The sequence below is a fragment of the Zingiber officinale genome, chromosome 2B (assembly GCF_018446385.1).
Source record: "Zingiber officinale cultivar Zhangliang chromosome 2B, Zo_v1.1, whole genome shotgun sequence".
NCBI lineage: Eukaryota > Viridiplantae > Streptophyta > Magnoliopsida > Zingiberales > Zingiberaceae > Zingiber > Zingiber officinale.
Genome location: NC_055989.1, coordinates 29,610,116 through 29,628,600, shown reverse-complemented (window position 1 = coordinate 29,628,600; position 18,485 = coordinate 29,610,116). Strand labels below are relative to the sequence as shown.

Here is an 18,485-nt window from a genome sequence, read left to right as displayed (position 1 = left end):
CATTTATACTAATTACAATTTTATAATTATTACAATGCATATTTAATCTGTTCAAAATATCCACATTGTCACAGTTACGATTTCGTAACTACTACAATATAAATTTGACTTGTTCACATAACATTCAAATTGTACCAGTTACAAAATAGTATTTACGTTGTAGCAATTACGTAACTGTAACTACTACAATTCAGACTTATTCTGTTCAACAATATTCATATTGTAGTAGTTACCAATCATAGTTATTACAACTTGAACTTATCTAGTTCAATAATATTCATATTCGAAATCATAATTGTTATAATAAGAACTTGTCTTGCTCGTACAACTGGTTGATGAGACCAAGTGGAAAGAGATAATAATATCAAACTAGGGTCGTCTCAATATTTCCCGAGGCCCTAGGAAAAAATAAATTAAAAAAAATCCTTTAATATATTTTAAAAAAAATTTCTCAAGTTTTTTTCATTTGAATTTGGGATTGAGAATGACCGGTTTAAAAAATTTTGATTTATTTTTTAAAAAATAAAATATTATTTTTATATAAAATTTAGTTTTCTCGCTAATATTTAGATAATTTTTTTTAACACCGTTAAATTATTTAATCTTTTTGAGACATTGAACCGAAATAAAATTTTATTAATTTTAATTTTAAATTTTGTTTGATGAAGCATTTTACTTTACATTGTATGGATAAAAAAAATCTTCGATTCATATTATTATCAAGGAAAAAAAAGAAAAAGCTAGAAAGAAATATTATCAACGAGAGAGGAGAAGGGCATTCTCTGAGAGTATCATCAGCGAGAAAGCATAAACGTATAAAATTATTGATGAGAAAAGAAAAAAAACACCGGCGAGAGAATATAAACATACAAAATTAATAAGGAAAAAAGAAATAGGCACGAAGCATTGGTGAAAGAACAATTAGGGTTTTTTTAGAGATATTGAAAAGGAAAGAGTTTATTAGTTTTATAAGATATATAATTAAATGGAATAAAATCGTGGCTAAATGGAATTATGAGGAAATAAGATTAAATAAAATAAAATATTGGCTAATTGTAATTGATCCGGCCGTTCGGACGGGGGACCCTCTGGAGGGAAGTCAACGCCACGTGGTGGTCAAAAGTCAAAAGGGTCGGCATGACGTCCGGCCGACCGGAGAAGGGTTAGGTCGACCGGCCGAACGGGTCCTCGCGGAATCAAAGGCAACTCGACAGGGAGTTGAGTTTCCGACGCTCATGGTGAATAAGGTCGCCGGGCCGAGCGGGCTGCCCGCTCGGCCGAGGCGTAAATCGGTAATACTGTAAAAGGACGTTCTTAGTCGAGCACGCGATGGGATGAAGTATTTCCGGTCGGTCCGACATCTACGCCCGGTCGGTCCGACATCTACGCCCAGTCGGACGGATGCCTACCGAGCGGATGGACGCTCGGCTCAGGGAAAAAGGAGACAAGGGGACATTTGGGAACATTTTCTGACAGCGGGCATATTTGACGACCAGGCCATACGTAGAATCGTACGACGGAAGGTTCGGCTGTCCCATCAGAGAGGTGCTCAGACTGTAGCAGTATGGTGTCAGGCATGCTCCTCTGGCAAGCCCATACTAAGGTATGGTACAGGACACGTGTACGCCTCGGTAGGTGTGCATAAGCCTCCCCACAGCTCTATATAAGAGCCCTCAGACTCTGCCGGAGGTACGTGATTTCTGGTCTTCGAAGCCACTTCATCATTTTCCTCTTGCCTGACTTGAGCGTCGGAGGGTCGTCGCCGGGAACCCCTTCCCGGCCCGACTTCTTTGCAGGTTCGCCGGAGATCCATACGGCTGGTCAGAGGCCCACGTCATCATCTGGAAGAGTGCCACGTGCCCAGCGTCCATCGATTCAGCATTCGGACAGGATCAAATTGGTGCCGTCTGTGGGAACGCACCTGCATCTGAGCGGAAGAGATGGACGAAGCTGGACGGCCGCACACCATGATGCTCTCCCAGGAGGAGCTCGACGCTCTCAACGAGGCAAGAGCAGCTAAGCTCGTGGAGCAACATAAACAAAAGTCGCAAGCCGAGCTGACGTCGCTACACGACCCCAAAGGAGGGAACGGGCGTCACGCCATTCCATTTGGTGTACGGCGGCAAAGCAGTTATCCCAGTTGAAGTCGGTATAGAGTCCGTCCGGATCCAGAACTATGATGATGACAACGCCGAGAGGAGGCAGCTGGAATTGGACTTGATCGACGAAGAGCGAGCCAAGGCGTCCGTCCGGCTGATGGCGTACCGGTAGAGAATGAAACAGAACTACAACCGGCGCGTGATCCCTAGAGCGTTCCAGGTCGGCGACCTAGTGTGGAAGAAAGTAAAGTCGGTCGGGGACGTTGGCTAGCTGGAGGCTCCTTGGGTGGGCCCCTTCAAAGTCATCGAAAAGCTCCGCTCGGGTGCCTATTATCTGGAGGATGAAGACGGACGACAACTGGATCGACCATGGAGTGCGAACCACCTCCAGCCTTACCGGGCGGGGTGAAAGGTGCGCCATGTAATATATGTTGGATCGTGAAACGTCGATAGAGGGGGGAGGGTGAATATCGATTCGAAAAAATTGCGTTAATAAGAGTTAAGCGCAGCGGAATAATAAAAAACTTAGGCAAACTGAACAAGGTGTTTTTTTACTTCGTTCGGAGCCTGTGACGACTCCTACTTGAAGGCCCGTACTCCTTGAGTACTTTCGTTGGGCAATTCACTAGCAATTCAAAATACTATTACAAATTAAGGTACAAAAATGCTAATGGAAATAAAGTGATACCGACAAGAAAGTTAACCAAAGAAGAAGGAGCACTTTGTCGGAGCTTTGTTAGCGTTGCAGGAGCATAGAGCAGCAGAGCAAGCAGTCGAAGAGTTCTCAGTTGTTATTGAAGCTCCACCCCTGGGGCTTCTTTTATATGCTGCTCCGGGCGCCTGGATCCCTTCCGGGCGCCCTGGTGCGACGTGGCAGGTCTAATCAGCGAACTCCACGTGGCGACGACTCGGCCTGGATAAAATTCACCTCCGGGCGCCCGGACCTCCTATTTCCAGAAACTTCCTTTCCTACAAAATAGAGTTAGTCCGAGGCAAATATATATTCTGCAAAACAGATTGTTAGCACAACTAAAGTAATATGATTTAACAAGAAAAGAGTATGACTTAGATTCCGTCTTTCCGAGACCGGAATCTAGTCACGATCTCGACTTAGATGTCCGAAATGGATCTAAGCCGGATCGACGCCTAATGTTCCCTTCCTGGGAACGCGTCCTCATCAGGACTTCTCCCACATTCATATACTTACTTTAAAAGCTTAGTGGGTGTTACACCGTCGACCTAGCTGGGCTTCGTGCCTAAGCGTCCGGTCAGCCCGTCGACCCGCTTGGACTTCGTGCCAGCTATCCGGTTAGCCCGTCGACCTAGCTGGGCTTCGTGCCAGACATCCGGTCAACCCGTCGACCTGTCTGGACTTATCCTGTACACTCGATCAGAGTGTTAGATCAACAATAAACCTAACTTAACCTATTTGTCATTCATCAAAACCTGGGTTAAATCATTAGTGCTAACCGCACCAACAATCTCCCCCTTTTTGATGGAATGACAACCTGGTTAAGTTAGTGAAGACATTTGCAAAAAAAACAGATAACATCATTATGTGGAGATTTTTAAGTTAGTTTATATTTTCAATTGGTTTGGCTAACTTAGCCCACCTAACCCTCCCCCTTTGACATTCATCAAAAATAAGCATGTTTAAAGTAATTAAAAATACAGACTACAGACAAAGTAAGGAGTCATGTCAAGTTAATCTGGGGGAGTTAAACTTAGTAATTTATCTTTTGTAAAGGAGCTAAGTTTTAAGACAAGTTTAAAAGATCTATTTTTCAAAACTAGGTAAAATTGATTTTCTAAAACTGAGTTGGTAAAGGATTCAACTTTCAAGACTTAAGTACATAAAAGACTTGATTTTTTTAAAAAATAGCTAAAACAGGTTAAAGAATAGCTAATTTTTCAAGTATGGCTTCTAAGGTTAAGGTTTAAGAATAAGTTCTAAATTTCAAGAAAAAAAAAAATTTAAAACAGGTTTCAACTCTTTTCAAAAATAAGCAAAATTTCAAAACTAAGTTTTAAAATATATTTCAAGATTGATTGAAGTTTAATTTTCAACACTAAGTTTGTAAAAGATTAAAATTTTTAAAAAGACTTAGTTTATAAACTTACGCTTAGTTTACAAAAATTAATTTTTGTAGAATTAAGTAGAATTAAGTAAAGTCAAATTCTCAGAACTAGATTTTCAAATTCCTCCCCCTGGACCTGACACCAAATCAAATGTCTAACCAGTTAGTTACTGACTGACTTATCAAAAGATAGCAGCTTTCACTTGGTTAGTCAAGTTAAGGTCAATCTTAACTTGATTAATATATATTTTGTTTTTAACGTCCAGACTTATGTCGATGCACTGAAATAAGCATCTTAAGTCTTAGGCAAGTGGCCTATGCATCTCACCCCTTTCTATTGTTCGGCAAACACAAGCAAGGTAAGCCTAGGGTTTTGGTGAGATGCTCAAAACTAGTCCTATGGGTGCATGTTCTCTAAGGTTTTTGAACTAGTCTAAGGCTAAAAGTTTATTTAAAAATCTAAAAATAGGAAGGTTTTAAAAACTAACACATGTTTGAACCTATAAGTTGAAAGCAATAATTTTGAAAGTATTTTGAAATTCGAAATTCCTAGTCTATTAGGCACATTCCTAGTTTTCTACGTAAATGGCTAAATTCATTTTCAGGGAGTGGTTTAGTGAATATGTCAGCTAAGTTTGACTTGGACTCAACGTATTTGAGCTCAATGTCACCCTTAGTAACATGATCCCTGATAAAGTGGTGCCTAATTTCAATGTGTTTGGTTCTTGAATGATGCACTGGATTTTTTGTTAAATTTATTGAGCTAATATTGTCAATTAAGACTTTTACATTTGTGATTTTTAAGTTAAAATCTTTTAAGGTGTGCATCATCCATAATAATTGGGCTACACATTCTCCTATGGCTATGTATTCTGACTCAGTTGTAGATAGTGCAACGCAATGTTGCTTTCTACTAAACCAGCTAACAAGTGATGTGCCTAGTAGTTGACATCCACCACTTGTGCTTTTGCGGTCTAATTTGCACCCAGCATAATCTGAGTCAGAATATCCTATTAATTCAAACTCACTGGTCCTAGGATACCAGATTCCTACGTTTGTTGTTCCCTTAAGATATCTAAAAATCCTTTTGACTTGAGTCAAATGGGATTCTTTAGCACAGGTTTGGTATCTTGCACACATACTAACTGCAATTAGATATCAGGTCGGCTTGCAGTTAGGTAGAGTAGACTGCCTATTGCACTTCTATAGTACTTTAGATCTACTGGTTTTCCATTTGGGTCATTGTCTAATATTGTGTTTACTGCCATGGGTGGTTTTATTTCTTTTGTATTTTCCATTCTGAATTTTTTAAGTAATTCTTTAGTGTATTTGTGTTGATAAATGTAATTTCCTTCATTTGTTTGTTTGATTTGTAATCCTAGGAAATAGGTCAATTTTCCTACTAAGCTCATTTCAAATTCTTGTTCCATTAGATTAATAAATTCTTCTAAAAAGTCTGAGTTAGTTGAACCAAATATTATATCATCTACATATATTTGTGCTATAAATATGTCGTTATTTAGTAATTTAACAAACAAGGTTAGATCAATTTGACCTTGGTTGAATCCTTTTGATGTTAAGTAAGATGTTAGCCTTTCATACCATGCCCTGGGTGCCTGTTTAAGTCCATATAATGCTTTCTTCAACTTAAAGATATAATCAGGGTGTTCTATATTTTCAAACCCAGGAGGTTGACTTACATACACTTCTTCTTTTATTAGTCCATTGAGAAAGGCTGACTTAACATCCATTTGATATAGTCTGAATCCCTTATGGGCTGCATAACTTAGTAACATTCTAATGGATTCTAGTCTAGCTACTGGGGCATAGGTCTCATCGTAGTCAAGTCCTTCAACTTGACTGAACCCTTTGGCAACTAGCCTAGCCTTATTCCTAGTAATTTCCCCAGTTTCACTTAATTTGTTTCTAAATACCCATTTTGTTTCTATTACTTTCTTATCTTTAGGTGGTGGCACTAGATCCCAAACTTCATTACGCTCAAATTGAGCTAGTTCTTCTTGCATAGCGATGATCCAATCTGGATCAAGTAGGGATTCAGCTACAGTTTTGGGTTCAATTTTTGAAATCAGGGAGATTTGACTCAGGTTCCTAAAAGATGATCTGGTTTGAACCCTTAGGTATGGGCCACCAATTATTTGATCAGTTGGATGGTTAGGATTTACTCTTATAGTTCTAGGGGATTCATTTTCTTGAGTGTGTTCATCTTCTTCATAGTCTAGGGATTTATTGATTTCTTCAGAATTATTAATTTCAGTAGGTTGAAGTTGAGTTTGTCCTTGGGTTTCTTCAAATTTTACATTTGTGGTTTCCTCAATTTTTAGCGTAATTTTATTATATATTCTGTAACCCCTACTGTTTAGAGAATATCCTACAAAAATTCCATTTTCTACTTTAGAGGTGAATTTTCCTAAATGTTCTCTAGTATTTAGGATGAAGGCTGGATACCCAAATACTTTAAAATATTTTATGTTAGGTTGTTTGTTATAAAATATTTCAAAGAAGGTTTTATTATATCTTTTATTTAATGTTGTTCTATTTTGCACATAGCAGGCTGTGCTAACAGCTTCTGCCCATAAATATTTAGGTAGGTTATATTCATTTAACATAGTTCTAGAGGCTTCTAGTAAGGTTCTATTTTTTCTTTCTACAATTCCATTTTGTTGAGGGGTTTTAGGACATGAAAATTCGTGATGGTAGCCATTTTCAAGACAGAATTTGTTAAAATTATGATTTTTAAATTCTCCCCCATTGTCACTCCTAATTCTTTTAATTTTAAGATCTTTTTCATTTTCAATCTGTTTGCAAAAGTTTGTAAAGATTTCAAAAGTTTCGTCTTTATGTTTTAAGAATTTTACCCAAGTAAACCTAGAATAATCATCTATTATGACTAAATAGTATAAGTTTCCATTTATGGATTTGACTCCATGGGAGTCAAAAAGATCTAAGTGTAGAAGTTCTAATATTGAGTTGGTTTGTGGCTGATTTATTGGTTTGTGAGTGGATTTAGTTTGTTTACCTTGTTGACAAGCATTACATATGGTTGAATCTATGTTAGGTAATTTTGGTAAGCCTCTCACTAGTCCATTTAATTTGCTTATATTTCTAAAGTTGGTGTGAGACATTCTTCTATGCCATAACCATGTTTCTTCTTTTTGTGTTAAATAACACTTAATGGAAGAAGTGGTTAAGTTGATGGCATAGATGTTGTCTTTTCTAAAACCTTTTAGGCTTATGGTAGGATTATCTAGATGTTTGATTAAACACTCTGTGGATAGAAATTTAACCTTATACCTAGTATCACATAATTGACTTATACTCAGAAGATTATATTTAAAATTTTCAACAAGTAAAACATTTGTAATTATAAAGTCTATTTTTAATTCAATATTACCTATATCAATTACCTTGAGTTTGTCGTTGTTTCCAAAGGCAACTGTTCCTAAGCTTTTGCAAGTGAGTTGAGTGAACTTGGTGTGATCTCCAGTCATATGTTTGGAGCAACCACTGTCCAAAATCCACTTGTTTTCCTACAGTAAGTAGGATTTAAAGTTAGTCTTTTTATTTTTGAGCAGACATTATTTAAGTTAATTTTAAGTTTAAAATTAAAGTTTTGACATTAATTTTTAAGTTTGAAATTGAAATTTTGAAATTAATTTTTAAGTTTTAAAATTAAAATTTTGAAATTAATTTTTAAGTTTAGAATTAAAATTTTGAAATTAATTTTTAAGTTTAAAATTAAAATTTTGAAATTAATTTTTAAGTTTGAAATTAAAATTTTGAAATTAATTTTTAAGTTTAAAATTAAAATTTTAATTAAACAAATTTAAGCCTTATTCATCTCACCCGATCTATATTATCAATCAGGGAATCCTATGATTTTGTGAGATGAAATTGGATTTTTAATTATGGAGTTTTGGTTTAACTTGTGTTAGATTCAGATTTAGCTTTGGTCTCCACAAATAGGCAATCTTCGGATAAACTTCTAAGCTTGGTGAGTCACATGGACGTCATTAGTAGTAACCAACCTTTCGAGGTTTTCCGAATAGTCCTATCCACGGAGCTTAGTACTAAATCTTGGTCTAACTGGTTAGGATTCATTTAAGGGTAGCTTCGGTCAGTTCCACTTGGCCAAATGCACCAGATCGAAACCATATCTTTCTAGACATGAGATGCCCAAGCTTCCCTAACGTACTATCATCCAAAAACTTCACCAGTACCATGATTCAAGTTAAACTTGGTCTCTTTTTAACTAATCCTAATTACCCTGCCGGGTTAGTTAATTTTGGAGGTGCCAGCTATTCTGGAGCCTTCCCCTGAATTATTGACCTTTAATTTAAATTTACGTTTTAGGTTTGTGTCTGTTTCTTTTATAGTTATAATTAACTTGGTGATAGTTTATATTTTGTTGAGTTTTAAATTTTGAATTTTTCGATTTAGGTTTGTATTTTGGTTTTTTATTTGGTTTAATCGAGTTTATATAATATACTTTTTCTTTAGGTATATAATATTGATTAAGTCCTACTTGCGTGGTCAGACACGCTTTTGGAACTCAAGCTTGATTAGTTGATTTGTATTGAGTTATTAATGACTTAAAAGTTTTATTTGAGTTCGACTTGTATCCGAGTCCGGTTTTATTATAACATGCTTTTTGATTGTTCAGGATTAAGTCAAGATTTTTTGATCTTGTTGTAAATTTTTCTAGCATTTCTTTTAAATTGTTAATATCATTTTTTAATGATAAATTCTCCTCCTCAAGTGTTAGATCTTGAGTTGGATTTAAATTTTTGATTTGTTCCTTGAGGTTTTGATTTTCCTCAAGAAGTGATTTGTTTTCATTTTCTATTTTAATTAATTTACTATTTAAATAGGAAATAATTCTAAAAAAAATTTGTTTAAATTAAAATATACCTCATTTGGGCCTTCGGAAACGAGTACGGACTCGTGGCTTGTTTCGGGTTCAGACCCGTCTTCATCTTCCGACTCGTCTTCTGTTTCAGCTTCGCGGGCCATCAGTGCGAGGTGGCTCTGATGTTTCTGCTCTTATTCCTCCGATTCGTCCGAGGAGTCATCCCACGTTGCTTTGAGGGCCTTCTTTTTGGTTGGCTTCGGTTTGTCGAACTTCAGTTTTGGGCATTCGTTCTTGTAGTGTCCCTTTTTATTGCAGCCGAAGCAAGTCACGTTCTTTTGTTCTGAGGGAGAACTGATCTTTTGAAGGTCCTTTTTGCTGAAGCTCCTTTTTCTCCTGGTGAACATTTTTCTTACCAAGTTCACCAGGTGTTCTTCGTCTTCAGAGTCTTGGTCGGAATCTTCTTCATATTCAGGCTTGCTCTTCTTTTCTTTGGAGGAACCTGCAAATAAAGCTATACCTTTCTCGGCTCCAGCATTAGTTTGTTCATGTAATTCTAATTCACAGAAAAGCTCGTCTAATTTTAACTTAGAAAGATTTTTAGAAATTTTGTAGGCATCTACGATTGATGCCCACAAACTATTACGTGGAAAATCATTTAATACGTACCTTATTAAGTCTCTAATTTCCATCTGGTGGCCTATCGCATGAAGCCCGTTGAGGATGTCCTTGATCCTCGCGTGGAGCTGATTTGCCGTTTCACCTTCCTGCATTTTTATATTAAGAATTTTATTTAAAAGAAGGTCTCGTTTTGTTACCTTGGCGTCGCTCGTTCCCTCGTGCAGCTCGATCAATTTGTCCCACAGCTCTTTAGTGTTTTTGTGTGGACCGACTCTGTTCAGTTCTTCTCTTGTTAATCCGCACTGTAAAGTGTTGATCGCTTTATTTTCTGTTGACGCATTTTTCTTCAAATCTGCTGTCCAGTCTTCAGGATCCAGTATATTCCCGGAGCTGTCCACTGGAATTTTATAGGGTCTCGTAACACTCATCCACTGGTCGAAGTCTGTTTTGAGGTAAACCTCCATGCGCTTCTTCCAGTATGGAAACTCGTCCCCGTTGAAGAGTGGAGGTCGTACTGTGCTGAATCCTTCTGTCTGAGACATTTTAGTCCTGCGCACAGAAGAAAGAAAAGAAAAAAAAATCCCAAGACTTGGTCTTGGATTAGTAGTGCGGAAGAAGAAAAATAATAGAAGTATCTAAATTGGTGTTGCACCAATTTAGATTTAATTGCAACGAAAAAAAATTCAAAACAGGTAATAATACCAATTTGAAATTAAACGTAAAACTGAAAACCGAAAAAAGATTAATTTTTCACCCCTGTCTGATTGGTGGTTGCACCAAATCAGAGCGGTACCTGCTCTGATACCACTTGTTGGATCGTGAAACGTCGATAGAGGGGGGGTGAATATCGATTCGAAAAAATCGCGTTAATAAGAGTTAAGCGCAGCGGAATAATAAAAAACTTAGGCAAACTGAACAAGGTGTTTTTTTACTTCGTTCGGAGCATGTGACGACTCCTACTCGAAGGCCCGTACTCCTTGAGTACTTTCGTTGGGCAATTCACTAGCAATTCGAAATACTATTACAAATTAAGGTATAGAAATGCTAATGGAAATAAAGTGATACCGACAAGAAAGTTAACCAAAGAAGAAGGAGCACTTTGTCGGAGCTTTGTTAGCGTCGCAGGAGCGTAGAGCAGCAGAGCAAGCAGTCGAAGAGTTCTCAGTTGTTATTGAAGCTCCACCTCTGGGGCTTCTTTTATATGCTGCTCCGGGCGCCTGGATCCCTTCCGGGCGCCCTGGTGCGACGTGGCAGGTCTAATCAACGAACTCCACGTGGCGACGACTCGGCCTGGATAAAATTCACCTCCGGGCGCCCGGATCCCTTCCGGGCGCCCGGACCTCCTACTTCCAGAAACTTCCTTTCCTGCAAAACAGAGTTAGTCCGAGGCAAATATATATTCTGCAAAACAGATTGTTAGCACAACTAAAGTAATATGATTTAACAAGAAAAGAATATGACTTAGATTCCGTCTTTCCGAGACCGGAATCTAGTCACGATCTCGACTTAGATGTCGGAAATGGATCTAAGCCGGATCGACGCCTAATGTTCCCTTCCTGGGAACGCGTCCTCGCAGTCACTCCCCTCCAATGACTTACCTCACTTACCTGCCAAACGTCCGGTCAGCCCGTCGACCCGTCTGGACTTCGTGCCAGCTATCCGGTCAGCCTGTCGACCTAGCTGGGCTTCGTGCCTAAGCGTCCGGTCAGCCCGTCGACCCGCTTGGACTTCGTGCCAGCTATTCGGTCAGCCCGTCGACCTAGCTGGGCTTCGTGCCAGACATCCTGTCAGCCCGTCGACCTGTCTGGACTTATCCTGTACACTCGATCAGAGTGTTAGATCAACAATAAACCTAACTTAACCTATTTGTCATTCATCAAAACCTGAGTTAAATCGTTAGTGCTAACCGCACCAACAATATATTCTGTATACTTTCCGTTTGGCTGTATACTTGAAATGCAGGAGTAAAAATAATCAAAAAATTAGCACAAGTATAAGACACCATCAGCCGAATTAGAAGACCGTCGAGCTCCGATGTTAAATATCGAGAGTCGCGCCGGCGACTATAAACCCTCCGGCCGGAAGACCGTCGAAGTATGATGTTAAATATCGAGAGTCGCGCCGGCGACTATAAACCCCCCGGACGGAAGACCGTCGAGGTCCGACGTTAAATATCGAGAGTCGGACCGGCAACTATAAACCCCCCGGACGGAAGACCGTCGAGCTCCGACGTTAAATATCGAGAGTCGGACCGGCGACTATAAACCCTCCGCCTGGAAGACCGTCGAACTCCGACGTTAAATATCGAGAGTCGGACCGGCGACTATAAACCCCCCGGATGGAAGATCGTCGAGCGCCGACGTTAAATATCGAGAGTCGCGGCGGCGACTATAAACCCCCCGGCCGGAAGACCGTCGAGCTCCGACGTTAAATATCGAGAGTCGGACCGGCGACTATAAAGCCTCCGGTCGGAAGACCGTCGAGCTCCGACGTTAAATATCGAGAGTCGGACCGGCGACTATAAACCCCCCCGGACGGAAGACTGTCGAGCTCAGACGTTAAATATCGAGAGTCGGACAGGCGACTATAAACCCCCCGGCCGGAAGACCGTCGAGCTCTGACGTTAAAAATCGAGAGTCACGCTAGTGACTATAAACCCTCCGGCCGGAAGACCGTCGAGCTCCGACGTTAAATATCGAGAGTCGGACCGGCGACTATAAACCTTCCGGCCGGAAGACCGTCAAGCTCCGACGTTAAATATCGAGAGTCGGACCAGCGACTATAAACCCTCCGGCCGGAAGACCGTCGAGCTCCGACGTTAAATATAGAGAGTCGAACCGGCGACTATAAACCCTCCGGCCGGAACGAAAGACATTTGAAGATAAGCAGCGAGGAAAGGTAGTGACAAGTCAAATGTCATCTACGCCCGCTCGGGAGGCCTTGCTGGCCAAGTTGTATGTCATAGTTTCCGACCAATCACTCACCAACATGCAAACATACAAATTAAAAATGAAGTTGCACAACGCAGATAAATTTTTCATTGAAAACCGAGGAATTAAGGCCGAGCGTCCGAATTACAAAAAAGGATAGTCAAGGAAATCATAAATGTCCTTTGGGATGGTGCCGAGGAGCGTCGCTTGGTCTTGGGCCGGGATGAGGACGGAGTCGGGAAGATGACCCTTGGACTTCAAATAAGTGGTGGTGGCAATCATAGCAAACTCGAAGGCAATGTACATCCGTTCGCAGACTTTCTCTGAGAATTCGTCCGAACGGATGTAATTCAGCCTCAGGGTTGCAACTCGGCCAGGCTCAGCCTCTTGATATTCTTTGAAGGCAGCTTGGGAGGCTACGAGGGACTCCTGCAAAGTCTTTAGTTCATCTTTATATTTAATCACCTCGGCCGAGCGGTTCACCTTCTCACCGTCCAGCTGCTCCATCAGCTCTTGACTCTTTGTTCCAGGCCCCGAGCCTCGACATTCTTCTTCTCCAGATCGGAGATAGTCGTTTTCTTCCGCTCGGTGGCCAGGCTTATTTTATGGTCCAGTGATTTGACTTGTCGTTCAAGTTCGACCAGAGTATGGGCTTGGCCGACCGTCTTCTTCTGCTCAGCCGCCAACAAGTCTTGGGTCTTTTGAGCTCTTTCTGCAGCTCGGCGTAGGAGGGGCCTTAGGAGCCTGGCGGACCGCCCGAAGCCTTCAGCCTCTTTAGCTCCTTGTCTGCCATAGCCAGACGATTAGAGACCGAGATCTCCTCCACCCATCTCTGACATAAGCAAGATTGTTAGTAGCCTATCGGAAAGAATGCGTAAAGGACTTGAGAAAACACGCTTACCCCAGTGGCCTGTTGCATATGGTTGTTGGCCAGATTGCTGAGCGGAATCATCGCGACGCGTGCCCGAGCGTCGGCCCACATCTCGGCTAAGGGCCCCTTCATCGTGATCATGTGCTCGGGCGCGGTTGGCCGATCGGATTCAGGAATCAACTGTTCGGTGGGGAGATGCAAAGAGACCCGGATGGTACGGTGCCGACCGGGAGTCGTCTGGGCGGAAGGCGGGGAAGGATCGAAGGCCGGTGCAGAAAATTGGGACAAAATGGCCGAACGTTCGACTCGACGGGGAGCGGGTGGAAGGGCGCTGACTAGAATGGCCTCGAGAGGGTCCGCAGACGCATCCAGCTGGGATGGGGTCCGATCGGACGAAATCGCCTCGACCGCTGGAGCTTTGCCGCGAGAATCAGTGGTGGTCCATTCGGTCGGCTGGACCGCGGAAGTGGCCGAGCGGAGTGGTGTCTCCGTTCGGCGTCTCTTTTGTCGAAGAGGGCGCTCTTCCTCCTGAGCGGAGCCTTCCTCTTGGACTATTGGTCCCCCGCTGGGGGTGGCTCCTCTTGCCACATCCTGGGGAGAGGCCTGAGCAGCCGACTCCTCGTGAGTCCCGCTCTCCCCTTCATGTGAGCCGACCGGCTCAATACCAAGCACCTCCATCTCTTTGGTAGCCGCGGCCTCGAGCGCCGCCGCTTTCCTCTTCAGAATACCGGCCATCACGGACTCCATGACAATGTCCGCTACAAAGAAAAAAGGAGAAAATCAGTTAGCAATCAAGGCAAATGTACGAGTAAAATTCTTACCGAAGCCGCTCGGGAGGGGGGTCCTGATCGGACTCAAGCCGAATATGTACATCACCACTTCAGGCAAGAACTTAGTGATGTCAAACTTCAGACCGGCTAGCATGTTGGCAGCATGAAGATAATCCGGTCGGGTCTTGAACCTCTTAAGCTCAGGAGAGGTTGGCGGTCCGATCTGCCACTAGGTTCGGAAGGAGGCCCGTTCGGGAAGACGCAGATAGAAGTAAAACTCTTTCCAATGTTTATTGGAAGAGGGTAGTTTATTGAAGAAGACTAAACCGGGCCGAGCCTGGAATATGTAAGTGCCCAGGTTTGTTTAGGGTAGTAAAAATAATAAAAGACCTCCGATCGGAGGGGGATGTTGTGGATTTTGAACAAGACGACGACGCCGCATAGAAGGCGGAAAGTGTTAGGCACTAAGCTTCCGAGCGGAATACCGAAAAAATTACAAACTTCTACGATGAAGGGATGGATTGGAAAGCGCAGACCGGCTATGAACTGGTCACGGAAAACACAGAAAGCTCCGCGCGGCGGTTTGTGTGGCCGAGCGGAGGGGGAGGGTAGGATGATTTCAAAGTCAGATGGGATGTCAAAGTTGTCCATCAGAACATCGACGTCGCACCGATCGAAGCGCGACTCCATGGTAGTATACCACGGGCCGAGGGCTTGGTCTTGTGGCTGAGAAGAACTAGCCATTGTCCGAACGGACGAAATCACAAAAGGCGAGGAAAAGCAAATGACAGGAGGAAGATGACAAGCAATACAGCGACCAGAAAGCGAGAACACGGCAAAAAACACAAGAACCCAAGATAGAAAAGAAGAAGAACCTTACAGAGAACAATAGAGATTGACGAGGAACACGGGATCGCCGGAAGAAGCAGCACTAAGATCACCGGAGCAAGAGCAGCGAAGAAAGCTTCTGGGCACGTGAGAGCAAGAATGCGGCGAAGGGGGAGAAGGAGAAGTCTTTATAGGGTTGAGCCCGAGCGGCCTCAACCGTCCGATGCAGGTCACGGGAACCGAAGCACGCATTGGGCCGTCTAATTTAAACCGCCTCGGTCTCGTCGCCCGCAACGCCGCCGTCGTACGATGACGACAGCGCGACACGTGACATTCGGGTACTGGAGTGCATTTAATGAGCGCGTGCTCGACCTTAATGACGGAGATTGGCGCAAACTTTGAAGAGATCCGAGGAATGTTGGCGTTGACTGACGCCATAGCTACCCCCATGGGGGTCGAGCAGAAGATAGTTTCACAGAGACGCCGCTCGGCGTGACTGGCGGTCCAGTCAGTCGGACTAATCGCCTCCTTCGACTAGACTTGAAGGGAAGGCAAGTGATCCGGCCGTTCGGACGGGGGACCCTCTGGAGGGAAGTCAACGTCACGTGGTGGTCAAAAGTCAAAAGGGTCGGCATGACGTTCGGCCGACCGGAGAAGGGTTAGGTCGACCGGCCGAACGGGTCCTCGCGGAATCAAAGGCAACTCGACAGGGAGTCGAGTTTCCGACGCTCATGGTGAACAAGGTCGCCGGGCCGAGCGGGCTGCCCGCTCGGCCGAGGCGTAAATCGATAATACTGTAAAATGACGTTCTTAGTCGAGCACGCGATGGGATGAAGTATTTCCGGTCGGTCCGACATCTACGCCCGGTTGGACCGATGCCTACCGAGCGGATGGACGCTCGACTCAGGGAAAAAGGAGACAAGGGGACATTTGGGAACATTTTTTGACAGCGGGCATATTTGACGACCAGGCCATACGCAGAATCGTACGACGGAAAGTTCTGCTGTCCCATCAGAGAGGTGCTCAGACTATAGCAGTATGGTGTCAGGCATGCTCCTCTGGCAAGCCCATACTAAAGTATGGTACAGGACACGTGCACGCCTCGGTAGGTGTGCACATGCCTCCCCACAGCTCTATATAAGAGCCCTCAGACTCCGCCGGAGGTACGCGATTTCTGGTCTTCGAAGCCACTTCATCATTTTCTCTTGCCTGACTTGAGCGTCGGAGGGTCGTCGCCGGGAATCCCTTCCCGGCCCGACTTCTTTGCAGGTTCGCCGGAGATCCATACGGCCGGTCAGAGGTCCACGTCATCATCTGGAAGAGCGCCACGTGTCCAGTGTCCATCGATTCAGCGTTCGGACAGGATCAGTAATTATGAGAAAATAAGGATATGTAACGTGTAAATAGAAATAATGAATTAATTAATAAGATGTTATTAATAGTCAGCATGATATTTATTAATGTGTATATTATCATTAATTAATATTAATGACTCAATTTAATTTTTTTAATATTTTATTTAATTATTTAATCAATGGGCTCTAATATTATTGGGCCTACGCTTTTAACCGAGCCGTATCAAACAGAATGTAATTGTGTCATTTTACAAAGTGTTGATGGATGAAGCACCCCTTTTATTAAAAAATCAAAAACAGACACTCCTTTAATGAATAAAATATAATGCAACACCCTCTTAATTTTTCCCAAATTTTTACCCTAACTATCACCGTACATAACCATATTGGAAATCATGTTTAAAAAATATATCCTAAAACATAGGATATTTTTTCTTCCAGTTTTAAAATAGATTAATTAAAAGTTTGCAATTTAGCATTTAATTATATTTATTTTATTTCACCAAAAAAAAGGAGATTAAATAAATTCGAAACTTGAATTTATTTTATAACTTCATTTTAGCATTCAACATTTACGCTTCTACTTTTAGAAAAGTCGGCCTGCAGTTTATATCTGTTATATGTCTTCAGATTTGTATAGCAATTTTTTCGAAACGATCGCAACAACAAAGTTTGCTAGGAAACAAAAACATTTCGGTACAGAAGTTCCTCAGCTGCAGTAGTTGACAATTGACATTTCTAATGTGCATATGTTCATCAATTTGCTGGGTAAAGCAGACGTAAGTTATCGACGCCATGCATTTTGAAACCACGAATACATATTATGTTCGAAACGCCAGTTTCTTTCAGGAATCGCCAGACGCACCATTATTTCTGAAACAGCCATTGCAACTCTGAAGGCTTCAATTTCAAAAAAGAAAAAAGAAAAAAGCGAGACTGGACAATCGAGAAAAAGAAGAATCATCATATGCAGAAAAAATAGGAAAAAAAGTACTAATAGTCAAAGTCCATTTTCTCTTTCCTTCTCCATTAATCATCCCCACTGATGCCACAAGTTGTAAATGGCAGGAAACGGAGACTCAGATGTCGAAGGTAGACATTGATAGATGCAAAACTTTAATCAAAAGATTAAATTTTAAAAAAAAAATCAGAAAGGCTCTCCGATTTGCCCTTCCTGAAACGATCAACCAGACTGCACATCTCGATCTAACATTGTATACAAGAGGTACCACGTTTTTTGAGGTGTGTGAACATTGCACGTGAATGGATGCTAAAAAAGTTCCAGAACACCAGGAGAGAGAAAATCACAAGTACTCCAAACAATACATACTGATAACTAATAACTTCTTGTTTCAAATATCAACTCCTATGAAAGGGTAGAAAGCTATCATCACATAGCTTTTTTTTAATTTTAATAATCCAAATATTAAATTCTTTGAACCGACTAATCCTAGAGGTGATCAATTCAACCCATTAAAATTTTTCATCGACCATCAAAATAAATCAGGAAATACTTACCGAAGTAATAATCACAATCACATGGCTCTTTAAACATTAATTAAAAGAAAAGTATAACAAAATCAACCAGCAAATTTACCCCATATTAACAAACAACACTGTACACAGAGAAATGACAAGTCACGGTAATCGCCAATGGCTTGTTTGGCCAGTCCGATGATTCAAGAAAATAATAGGAAGAGCAACTCCAAATAAAATGAGAAACTAAATTAAATCTACCCACAGCACTTGACTGCAAAGGGTTGACTATAGAGTGGCTTTGTACCACTATTCTATACGTCTATGCTGCAAGTACAAGAACTTTGATTGTTCCCTGGCTATTGGCTGTCAACATTGTCGGACTGTCACTCTTCCAACAAACAGCACTAATAAAATATGAACCAACGTCATCTTCTGCATCATCAAGTTCTGAAGATCCAAATTTATGCCATGCAGCTGGTTTCGAGATTGCCTGCGATTCATGATTGTTATTGCAGCATTTTTAGAACAGCTAGAAACGGGCATAAGAACCAGAGGAAAATATCCTTCTGTAGGCAGACCAAACTAAC

General features: G+C 41.8%; 1 protein-coding gene across 1 annotated transcript in view; it reads right to left on the bottom strand.

The window, feature by feature from the left end:
* Positions 1 to 17,942: 17,942 nt before the first annotated feature.
* The window catches only part of LOC122045547 (E3 ubiquitin-protein ligase COP1-like), a 37,918-nt gene continuing 37,375 nt past the window's right edge, over positions 17,943 to 18,485 (bottom strand). Inside the window, exon 13 of the mRNA XM_042605815.1 lies at positions 17,943 to 18,388. Coding sequence (XP_042461749.1) covers positions 18,218 to 18,388 — 171 coding nt within the window. The 3' untranslated portion in view covers positions 17,943 to 18,217. The remainder of the gene's footprint in view (positions 18,389 to 18,485) is intronic.